The sequence below is a fragment of the Sciurus vulgaris genome, assembly GCF_902686455.1.
Source record: "Sciurus vulgaris genome assembly, chromosome: 8".
Taxonomy (NCBI): domain Eukaryota; kingdom Metazoa; phylum Chordata; class Mammalia; order Rodentia; family Sciuridae; genus Sciurus; species Sciurus vulgaris.
Genome location: NC_136468.1, coordinates 31,482,749 through 31,495,288, shown reverse-complemented (window position 1 = coordinate 31,495,288; position 12,540 = coordinate 31,482,749). Strand labels below are relative to the sequence as shown.

Genomic DNA, 12,540 nt, shown 5'->3' with positions numbered 1-12,540 from the left:
TGTTTACAAAAAAATAAGTTGGGTGACCCCTGATGGAATTATATGCTTATTATAACTCACTCACTCCTCCCGAGGTCACCACTGACTTTAACTTTGTGAGACAAATTTGCTATTTAAATTTATATTGAAATAATTTATTATTTCTTATACTATTACTTTACTATTAAAATTTCTTTCAGAAAAATTTTGAGAGGCAGTACAGTGTTTGATTATATCTCACTTTATTCAAGCTTACCGACATTTCCTTTACTGTCACCACCACCGACACTGACATTAGATCATCTTGTCAAGCATACCCCCTTTATCACTGGTTGTTACCATAAAACCCAAAGCAGTTAGTTATATTGAGAACTCACAAATTCCCCCACCCTATCCAAGATGTCAATTCCCCAGTTCCCAATCCTGACACTGTTCCAGATTGGGGATGGAATCAATGTGACAGAAGTTGAATTTCCTTATTGTATTGAACTCAATGTTGTTTTTTAAAATCCTTAATAAAAAATGTCTTATTAATGGACTGGTGATCTCCATATATTATTTAGGACAGATGGGACCAGATCTTAATTCATTTTGATCCTTTTCAAATGTCTCAGGAGACATTTACTCAGTTGTCATGTATCTCTCCCTGTATAAAACCTGCTTACCCTAAAGGCACATCGGTTTGTCCTAAATATCAGGATCTGAGCACAGTCCATAAAGGTGAAAGAGGTGATTCATTTATATATTTAAAAGCAAGAGAATTTCCCACAAGGAGCAAACAAATGTATTTGATTTGTACTCTTATAACAATTTAATATCTTATACTTCACTTACCATAAAGCTCACACAATGTGTACAGTTCAGTGGGTTTGAGTATATACAAAGTTGTCCCACCACTACCTCAATCAACTTTACAGCATTTTCACTACCCCAAAAAGAAAACCCCATACTTGTTAACAGCCCCTCCTTTTTCCTCCCAATCCCCCAGCAGTAGGTAACCACTAATCTACTTTCTCTATATATGGACTTGCTTATTCTAAACATTTCATATAAATGAAACCATACCATATATGGCCTCTCGTTTCTGCCTTCCTTCACTTGGCACGTTTTCAAATGGCTCAGGAGACATTTACTCAGTTGTCATATATCCACATTCATCTATGTTGTCTCATGTAGCACTACTGGATACTCTTCCATTGTACAGATATACCACATTTTGTTTATTTATTTACTTTTTTGAACTTTTGGCTGGCTCCAGTTTGGGGTCACAGTGAATAATGCCGCTATGAACATTTGCCTACAGGTTTTGATTGGACTTGTGTTTTCACATATCTTAGTTATCCACCAGCAGCTTGGGAGTTCCAATGTCTTGGTGTCCTTGTCAACACTTTTTCTCTTTTTCATTATAGCTATTCTAGGGACTTCAATGTGGTATCTCATTGTGGATTTGAGTTTTCTCTCCTGATGGCTAATGATGTTAAGAATATTTCATGTGACTATTGGTCTTTTATATCTTCTTCAAAGAACTGTCAATTCAAATCTTTTGTTCATTTAAAAAATTATTTGACTTTTTAATTATTGAGTTAAAACAGTTCTTTATATTCTATCTACATGTTCCTCTCTTAGCTGATACGTAATTTACAAAATATTTTTCTTTTTTTTAAAACTATTTTTAAAACTATTTTTTACAAAATAGTTTTCTTTTTGCTTTCTTGATAGTGTCCCTGGAAGCAAAAGGGTTTTTAATTTTCATTCTGTCCAATTTATCTTTGTGTGTGTGTGTGTGTGTGTGTGCGCGCGCGCATGTGTATGTGTGTGTTTTGGTGTCATTAAGAAGCAATGGCTAACTAAAATCACAAAGGTTTAATTCTGTTTTCTTCTAAGACTTTTAATGTGATAGTTCTTAATACTCAGGCCTTAAGTTCATTTTTAGTCAATTTGTGTGTGTGGTGTGAGGTAGAGGTCCAACTTCATTATCTGCAAGTGGAAATCCACATTTCTAATCACCATTTGTTGAAAAGGACTATTTTTCCTCTATTGAATTGTCTTAGCACCTTTTTCAGAAAATCAAAATGTAGGCATCATTTCTGGACTCTCAACTCTAGTACTACTTTATTCTTTTTGATGCTGTTGAAATTGTTTTCTTATCATTTTTGGTGAATTTGTTGATGCTTTATAGAAATACAATCAATTTCTGCATGATATTCTTGTGTCCTGCAACATTACTGAATTCATTTATTAATGCTAATGTTTTGTTTTGTTTTGAGTAAGTCTTTGGCTTTTCTCTGAATTTCCTTTAGATTTCTATGCCTGAGGTCATAGCATCCACAAATAGAGTTTACTTCTTCTTTTGCCATCTAGATGTCTTTTATTTATTTTCTTGCCTAATTGCCCTGATTCAACCCTCCAGTACAGGTTGAATAGTAGTAGTAAAAGTAAGTATCCTTGTCTGATTTCTGATGTTAGGGGGAAATCATTCAGTCTTTCACCATTAAACATGACACAAGCTGTGAATTTTTCAAAAATATATTTTATCAGGTAAAGGAAGTACCCTTCTATTACTCGTATGTATGTGTGTGTTTATTATGAAAGGGTGTTGGATTTTGTTAAATAAATTTTCTGTGCCTAATTAAGGGATCAATGTGGATTGTGATTTAATCTCATCTATTTCTTTTTCCAAACACTCAAGAGAAACCTATTAAAAATGACATTCACTGAATAAATCATAACTTTACAAAAAAGGCATAAAATAGCATTTTTTAAAAGGTTTGTAGATAAGAAATCTAATGATATCTAACAATCAATTTTCTTTCTTTTTTTTTGGGGGGGGGGGTGCTGGGGATCGAACCCAGGGCCTTGTGCTTATAAGGCAAGCTCTCTACCCACTGAGCTATCTCCCCAGCCCCTCTAACAATCAATTTTAAAAATACAAAAATATAACTACATGAGGAATTTTTCTGACTTAAACAGTAAAATTTCATTGCTGATCATAGGAAAATATATTCTTATAAGAAAAAGGAAGCATAATAAATTAACAGTGTGATCATTATCACTTTTACATACATATGAAAAAGGACATGGCAGAATTATTAAATTTCTCTGGTAATGACTAACATTCTATTCCAAAAAAATTCATATTAAAATAGAGACTTGCATTTCAAAAGCCATTGTATTATATATCATGCTTTATACTTTATAAAATAGCATATTTATAGTCATGTTTGTCACACAAATGTTGAGAGCTGTGTTTCTTGGGAAGATAAAAATAATGCAATTCCCAATTATAGCTTAATTGTACTCTGTGTAGTATATATAATGCCTTCTGCTTTAATCCGCTCCAATATTGGCCCATAGATCTCCTTTGAGAAGGGCCCCATCAAGCCTTTGGCTTCAATTTCACCTGGAAGAAAATAAAAGTGCGATTATCATTTTAATGATGGTGCTAAAAGTTAATTTCCCCAACAAGAGGGAAGGTCTCACCCCAGCAGTAAACTCAACGTAATAGATGGTCGGAGACCTGGCATTGTTGAAACATCTGCTTACATGTTCCCTGCTAGATCATTACTTTGTCAACTCATTGTAAGAAAATGGGGTGAATTTTGGATTGAAAACACAGCTGAACTTAGGGACAGTGTCATTAACTGCATTAATTCCTGCCAGAATGAATAGAAACCAATCTGATTATTTGACCACTGGTACCTGTTCGGATGGCTGAAACAGTAAATCTGGGCATTTTCCTTAAGGTCCAAAATGACTCCAGCTTTTATGACTTCTTCACTGTTGATCCTTAAAGACTAAGTACGTAGTTTAATTTGACATTATCTGATATGCTTTGTAGATAAGTTTGCTTGATATTTCACATTTAAACACATTGATGTTTTTCACTCCCTTCCTTCTTTCAGACAGTCCAAAGGGAGTATTATATTCAGAGGTAATGCTTATTGAATGCATATGTGATCATAAAGGAAGAGTGGAGAATTAAAATTTGAATTCATTTATAGAGGGTTTGTTATGGTTTGGATGTGAGGTGTTCCCCAAAAGTTCATATGTGAGACAAGAAGTTTCAGAGGAGAAATGATTGGGCTGTGAGAGTCTTAACCCAATCAGTTAATTAATCCCTGACAGGGATTAACTGAGTGGTAACTGAAATGGTAGGGTGGGCTGGAGGAGGTGGGAATTGAGGATGTGGCATTGGGGTATATTTTTGTATCTGGCAAGTGGAGACGTCTCTCTCTTCTTCCTGATCACCATGTGAGCCGTTTCCCTCTGCCACACTCTTCCGCCATAATGTTCTGCCTCATCTTGAGCCCCAAGAAATGAAGTTGGCCTTCTATGGATGAAGTCCTCTGAAACTGTGAGCCCTCAAATAAACTTTTGCTCCCCTACAATTTTTGGGTCAGATCTTTTAGCCACAACAGCATAAAAGCTGACTAAAACAGGGTCCCAGACTTCAGATGGTTTAACATAGTGATTTTCTACTTTATTATGGTGTATTCAATATAAATCAATGTATTTATATTGAATATATGCATTTGCTATAAATTATTCTTAGGATCTTGATCTTTTCCCAGGCTAGTGATATGCCATATGATACTCTCATGCAATGCTGGCTGGCAGCAGCCAGCCATAGCTTCCATTCAGCCACAAGATCACCAGAGGGAACACCTGATACTCGATAGTAAACTGAATTGCTAAGCTATGATGTTCATTAGGTTAGATGCAGTCAATGCACTTTCAACTTAAGACATTTTCAAAATACAACTAGTGTATCAGGATGCAAGCCTATGATAATTCAAGAAGCATCCATAATCTTAAATATTGAGTATAGACAACATACTGACTGAAACACAAAGTTTAATAAAATATGGTTCATAAAGGAAGGAAATTAACATTCCCTTGTGGGTCCCTGTATGTGGTAGGAACTTGATATATTATTTCACTCAAAGGAGACAATCGCCTTATGAATCAGAGATAGCATTACCCACTTTCAAGATGTGGGTCCTGCTCAGAGGGGCTGAGTAAGTGACACCTCATCACAGCTACCTCATGACTGAGCTGAGTGGAAATCAGTCTCACTCCAAAGTCAATGTTCTTCACTCTCCACAGGGTAACCCAGTAAGGGATCTTCTAAGATGGCTCACTTACAGTCAATGCCAGCGTTATGTTCAAGAGTAATTATCCTATGTCCAGGCACTGAATGACTTGGAGGTGATACGAAGACAGAATCAGCCCTTAAATGAACAGAACTTACCATCAAGCAACATTTTGGCTGCCATGGCGGTGGGAAACCCCACAGTTTTAGCCATTGCTGAAAAGCCATTAAAGTCTCCATAAACCACAAGATCAATAGTTTTAGTTTCTAAATGTCCAGAAGGATGTCTGATTCCAAAGCTGTCTCTCATCACAATCATGTCTTTTTCTTCAGGACCTTAAAATAAATAAAGACATTTTAAATTGCCACTGTAACTCAAATAACTCATTATAATTCAAATATTGTATCTCTGCTCCTACCTGACCCCTTCGGCTCTCACATGCTTTCCTTCCCATTGTACATGGTCATTAGACTATTATCCTACTGCTTTTCAGACCAAAGACCAAGGAGAAAATTCAAGGAAATTAAAACTCTGATTGTGTTGATTTTTCAAGGTCAGTATCACTAGCTATGCAGTCACAAGGACACTGCTGTAGAGGCCACACACGTAATTCCAAGAATGCTCCTTTAGCATTTTCCTAATAAATTATAGTACACCTATTTTTTTTTCTTTCTCATAGTACCCAAGTCCATTCTTACCTAATATCCTCACACTCTAGATAAACAGCTCAAGTGCCCTATCCCTCACATCACACCACCCTATTCTTCCTGCCAATCTAATCCTCTGACTCTATTGTATGACTTGTCCTCAGGGATACTTCTCTAAGACTCGATAGCCTACCATAGGAGAGCTTCAAGGCCAAATGCTTGGAGAGTGCATCCACAATGGAATCAGCCTGGGGGACTTGATTCTCCCCAAGTAAGCCCAACCTGAAAAGTATAAGAGGTGCTGCATTAATTCAAGCCCTACGCATGTTCTTATTTGGGAAGCAGAAAAGAGCGTAACAAATTTTATCTCAAAAGGGCAGAATTGCAAATTACTGCCCAAGTTCTAGGACTCTCCTCAATTATAAAAGAATGATAATAGCAACGTTTTAAACTTTGGAGTCATCCCCAGACACCCCCAGGAACTGCTCCTTGTGGCAGAGCAGAAATAGTGCATTGTAAATCCACATTGTACAAAAGCTTTCTGTGAGAATAATTTACAGATTAGCTGTTCACTTTAAGTACACCTGCATAATGCACACCAGTTATATGAATAAACATTTTAAAGTACTGGGGGAATACTCAGAGAATCTCCTACATAAAAGCAAAATTATACCACTTTGTTCAGGAATAAATGGGAAAATGTTTCAAAACAAGTATTTTCCAATTTTTAAGTGTCATTTGGTTGCTCCTTTTACCTACTTTTTATCCCCATGTGAGCATGGTACACACTAATCCTTCTACAATGGACCAACATTAGAACAGCTAGTTAACCCAAAGCAGATGTAAAATGCTTGTTTGTATCTTTACTCTTCTTTGACTAGAAAATACCAAGTAATCATTGATCCAATATATTTTGCTCTAACTTAAATGGTGGGTGCCTACCATTCGGCAGCCTCCAGCTGAGTCAGGTCCCCTCCCAATTTCTCGAGAACAGCTTCCTTAAACACATCACATGTAGAGAAGCGTGAAATTCCAATGAGGTCACAGAGGAGTTGTTTCTGGTTAGAAAAATAAAGATAATGAATCTGACATTATTACACTATGTGCATATATGACTACATGACCAGTGTGATTCTACATAATGTACAACCAGCAGAATGAGAAGTTATAGTCCATTAAAGTATGCTGTGTCAAAGTGCATTCTACTGTCATATGTAACTAATTAGAACAAATTTTTAAAACTGAAAAAAATAAAGATAAAAATATAAGTTCCTAGTAAAATAAAATACAAAATATCTGAGAAATTATCCTGTTAAGACATTGAACTCAACCTCAAAATTTTGAGTTAGAAACAACAACGTGCATGTATCTGCACCCTACACATCCATAAATGCATGGAATTCTGTGGGGGCGCCTGGCTCTCCTTGCAGTGCTTGACAGACTTCCACTGAAGGATGATTGCAGAGACTCATCCTAAAAGGATTGTAGCCAGATGTATGCCTCCCTAGCTTGGATGTTATTCTGTGGAGTTTTCCTAATAATATATTACTCACTTCAGTCTGGGGATCTTGCTAGAGGTGATGGGAATAATTCTACAAATTTCCAGAAAAACATCATGGAGACAAAAACACATGTTGAAACCCTGTGATGTTAACCTCACTACAGAAGAATGTTCTTATTATGTTAAAAATCAAACACTGCATTTACTGGCACAGTCAGAACCTGTTGGGACACAGAAATTTATATATAACAATGTTTCCCCAAGTTCTAAACACAAAGCACCTCCTACAGTAGCTACTAGATATGGACTAGCTTATTTTATCTATGGCAAGCCCTGGTACCCCCTAAAGGCAAGCCCTTAGAGAAGGTAGACATAGATCTCCCCCTGTCTCCTACAGGGTGGTTTAATCCAGATGATGGTTTTGTTTATGTGTGGTGGTAAGGTAAAAGAATAAGGTTTCACAACATTCCTTCCTTCCTACAAAGAATAGGTCACCCCTATAATAAACATTGGTACATAATAACCATTGGGACTGCTGCCCTCCTGTAGCCCTTAACTCAGCAATTTAGATATTAACCAGATGGACCTAGTAGAAATGGTCACGTGAGATTATTTGTCTATCACTTTACCACAAAAGTAATAAGAATAATCTCAGGTCACATAGAGTTTAGATATTAAGGAAATAAACATTGTATTAGCTCATTGACGTAATTAGATATGCTTAAAACAATTGTGATTAGGTAAGGATGATCTGTAAGGTCACGGTTTTCTCATAATCTTTCGGTAAAAACAATTTCTGCCTATGCTTTGGAAACTTCTTTGATTTTATTAATCATAAGCCTGTCATCATAGTCTGAAGAAAAATGTATATAAACCCAGGCTTCCCCAAAATAAAGTGGGATTGATTGCACCAGAACTAGAGTCCGTGTCTTTCATTCTCCATCCATCACTGACGCTGTCTCCTGGCGCCCCCTTACCAGTGTGGAACCCACAGACTCCTGCTAGGGCTGGACCCTGGCAGTATTCAGAATGATATGTCAGTGTAAACACTCAATAATAAGGAATGAAAATGCCAGCATATTTCCAGGTTTCACATATCCTCTGTTACAATTTTCACCCATTCTTCCCCACCTTCCAGCAGTCAGTTTTGGCCAGGATAAAGTGAAAGGGACTTGGCTGCTGCGGTTGCCAGTAGCAACCAGAGTTCAAGAGATGAGAAAGATCTTGCAGGTTAAAAAAAAAAAATATATATATATATATAAATATATATAAATAAATAACCCTTAAACAGTGGTCACAGCTGTTTCTACTTTCTAAACAAAACTTTTTCCATACTTCCAAAGGGAAAGTCATGCTCTAGATCAGGGGTCAAAAAGCAGGCTCACCAGCCAAATGTGGCCCATCACATGTTTTGTAAATAAAAGTTTTATTGGAACACAGTCATGCTCATTGATTTATGTATTGCCCACAGCAGAACTGAATGGTTCCACAGAGACCTCTAAAGTTGAAAATGTTTACAGTGTAATCCTTCACCAAAAAAAGTTTGTAAACCACTGTTCTAGACGACAACAAACAACACACTGGGTCCCATCCTAAGAATGCCTACATCAACCTCCCTGACCTAGCTGCCTTAAACCCAAGGGCTCTCTAAAGATATTTACTCACTACTGTCCAACAGGTAAATTTATGATAGGCAAAACTTAAAACAGCTTACAGACACACAAAAAACACTACATTGAAACACTAGTCCTCTTCTCTTGTGGTACATTTCTGTTGGCATTTCTGCTGAAATATGGGCACTTTACTGTAAGTTGAATGATCGGCTGGTAACAAGTTAACACTTTACATTCAGTTTCAGGCCTCCAAAGTTCCTTCCAACTCCAAGACCAAAGATATGGCCATAAACTGAGTAACTGAAACTCAAATTACTCATGGCTATGAATGGCCGAAGTAGAAGATTGGTGGAATTCAGGAGTTAGGAGTCCAGCTCTGTAATACACCAGCATCTCTCCTGGATTATTATATTCAGGGGCCCAAGTGACTCCTCCTACCACCACACAATTGGAGGATCCCAAAGCCTAAGGCAGAAAACAAGTAGATCTATTTCAGGGCTCAGGGAGTGATTCAACAGTACAAGTTGATGTAGAAAATAGGGTTAGTGGGTCAACCCCTTGCCCTTTCCATCCTCCAGTAGTGGTGAACAGAAACAGACCTTTAGGGCAAGGATTTATCTTCCTACTTCAGCTGCAGACTACACATCTGATCATTTCAGATAGCTTTTCTGGAGAGCAGCAGACAGCACACAATTCCGGAGCCACACTCACCCATGTGAGAGGGTTGGCCTCAGGTCGAAGGGCAGGATATTCCTCTCTGTTTATCAGACCCAATTTTACAAATCCATTCAAAGCTTTTGAATATCCCTGAAACAATAATTAGTAAAAGCATGAAAGTTTTCTCTTATAAGAAAACACTTTCAGGGGAAAAAAAAAAAACAGAATGAATCAAACATTACCCTATGTAAATGTATGATTACACTAATGGTATGCCTTGACTCCATGTACAGAGAAACAACATGTACCCATTTGTTTACAATAAAAATAAATTAAAAAAAAAAAAGAAAACGCTTTCAGGTTTTCTTTTTTTTTCTTTTTTTTTTTAAGAGGATCTATCTTTGTAACTAATTTAGAAAACAGATTGAAAATAGTCATTTGTATTGCTGCTATGGATACGATCACCTGCAAGATCAATAGAGTCATAAAAATTCTACTAGCTTATATAAAATACTTTGCAAAACCTGGGTCTTTAATTTTTGTTTCTGTGTACCCTGGGAGCCGTGAGTAATGACAGCATAAGGGCAAATTTCCATGTGTGATATATATATATATATATAGTCAGTTCAACAGACTATTATGTAATAGAACAGTTAGTTTTGCTCTTTCTTATAAGAATGAACTTATAAGAATCTCCCCCAAAGCAGATAATCCATTCTACTGCCTAGGAACCTCTACCCTCAAGTATATAAAGAAAAGGAAGAAAGGTTAAGAATCAAAGAGAGTTTCTAAAATGTAGATATGATCATATCACCACTCAGATTAAAGTTCCTCATATGTCCTTCAGGTTAAGTCTGAAGTCTTTGGTCTATTAAATAAAACCCATCACAACATGTGCCTGCAGGCTGACTCACCACCTCTCACCATCCCTAAACACACCGGGCTCCTCTAGAGATCAGGGTCTCTGCACCTGAAGCTCCCGTGCCTGGAACATGTTAACCACCTTTCTTCAGCTGTGCAATGTTTGCTTCTCCCTACCCAACTTGGCATACTTCTGAGACCCCAAGAGAGTGGACATTCCCATCTCTGAATTCTACAGCCTTTGTATGTACCTCTGTTGTGGCAATTAACACGTTATACTGTGTCTATTCAGCTGGATTACAGGCATAGAAAACATATAGAAAATTATATTTAATTATATTTATTATATCATCACAACTTATTACTGTGTGTGTATCCTTTGTTCCCATGCCCTCATGCCATTTTCCTGCATTCTAGCATTTCAGTCTGCTTAAAGAGAACAAGTGACTGAATAAGATTCTGATTGACATATGAGGTAAAACAAACAAACAAACAAAAACCACAGCAGTTTGTTCTGTGTGCAAATCAGAGGGGAATGGAGGCCTAAAACAGGGAACTCGGTAGTTGCTCCAATAACTGCTCAAGGAGAAAGAGGAAAGTAACTTTGGGCGGCGAAGTTTTTAAAATAAATAATAGTTCCTGGGGCCATCAGAAATTTCATCATTAAATGATGAAATGTCATAATCTTCTAGCTGTTCAAAGAGGAAAGACAAAAAGGAATATGCAAGTTTGCTTCAGTGATCCCACAGATACTAAGGGTTTCTTAATTTCAGAAATATAAGTTTTGTTTTGTTTTTATTTTTACAGCCCTGGGATTGAACCCAGGGCTTCATGCATGTGAGACAAGAGCGCTAACACTGAACCATATCCCCAGCCCTGGATAGTTTCATGGAGACCTCCAGAAATGAAGTTATTCATGTACACAGTCTTTGAAAAACACTGAGCAAACAGCTGCCACATGGCAGGAGCTGAAGCCTCAGAGGCTATCCTTGAAGATATTATTTCCTATCCTTGAAGAAACTGCAGACCCGAAGACTGGTCAGTCAGATAAGTCAGACAAATGACGCCTGGCAAACAGTGATCAATATAAGTGACCGCTGATGACCAAGCTACCATGGAATATTATTTGGTGCTATGACAGAGTGGATACAGTCATGGGGGCACAAAGGAGTGGAAACTGACATAGACAGAAGAGGGGTGACTCGAGGGGAAGGAGTTAGGAAGATCCCAGGGGAAGGTGGTGTCACACTGGGTCTGGAAGGACAGCAAATGACAGGCAGGCAGAGGAGGGTAGCCAAGGCTTCCCTGTCATAATTGAAGGACAAGTGTCTCATCTCCAACCCTGGAGAGTGTATTTGAGTTGTTGAAGGTTGTGATAGCTTGCCCAGGGCAATTCTGCAACATCTTCCATCTTCAGGGGTTCCATGGACTTAGCACTCATCCATACACATTCTTCAGGGTTTTAGTCAATTCTTAAATCTATTAAGATCCTTTATTCCTAAATCTGCATGTTTGGCAAAAGACGATACTGAAAGTTATCCAGAAATTCTAACTCCTGGACTCCCCCTCCAAAAATGTTACTACTCACATAGAACTAATTGAAGAAAAACAGATGAGGAAATCTTCCAGATCGGGGGATGGCATGGCTAGTTCAAATAAGAATTTCTGCTGTGCCTACAGTTTGCAGGGGAGCCATGGCTTCTAGGTCTTTTAGAACCTTATCACAGATATCTTTTAACTCTGGACAAGGAGGACATCACACTATGAGAGTATGACTACCAACCTGCCCTCTGAGAACTTATAATCATTTTTGGGAGACAAGAAAAATACACATAAAAACATAACTGAAGATGCTAGGAAGTAAATGCTAAGAGAGATAGAAGCAATAGATGCTCTAACAAGAACTATATTGGTTGTCATTTATTTAAAAATAAACAGGGCAATCCAAGAAAGATGAAGCAAAATATGGCACTGGGAAACCAGAAAACAGAATCTTGCTTGGCAACAGTGATTCTGACAGTCAAAAGGAAGACATGGCTGAAACTACACTCATAAGATTAATCAGAGTAAAAAACTTTTATGATCCTCTCTTTTCATCATCTGACTCAAAATTGAGGTCTTTTTAAAAACTCTTTTTCTCAGGATTTTTTCACATATCATCTTCCATATGTACATAATGATGAAAAACA

At 37.4% G+C, this 12,540-nt stretch overlaps 1 protein-coding gene across 6 annotated transcripts in view; it reads right to left on the bottom strand.

The window, feature by feature from the left end:
* Positions 1-1,816: 1,816 nt before the first annotated feature.
* Positions 1,817-12,540, bottom strand: part of AASS (aminoadipate-semialdehyde synthase) — a 60,158-nt gene continuing 49,434 nt past the window's right edge. For all 6 annotated transcript variants that reach the window (XM_079149842.1, XM_079149843.1, XM_079149841.1 and 3 more), the window contains 5 exons: positions 9,545-9,640; positions 6,662-6,777; positions 5,913-6,001; positions 5,231-5,407; positions 1,817-3,379 (listed from right to left, as the gene is read on the bottom strand). In XM_079149842.1, coding sequence (XP_079005968.1) covers positions 3,261-3,379; positions 5,231-5,407; positions 5,913-6,001; positions 6,662-6,777; positions 9,545-9,640 — 597 coding nt within the window. In that variant the 3' untranslated portion in view covers positions 1,817-3,260. The remainder of the gene's footprint in view (positions 3,380-5,230; positions 5,408-5,912; positions 6,002-6,661; positions 6,778-9,544; positions 9,641-12,540) is intronic.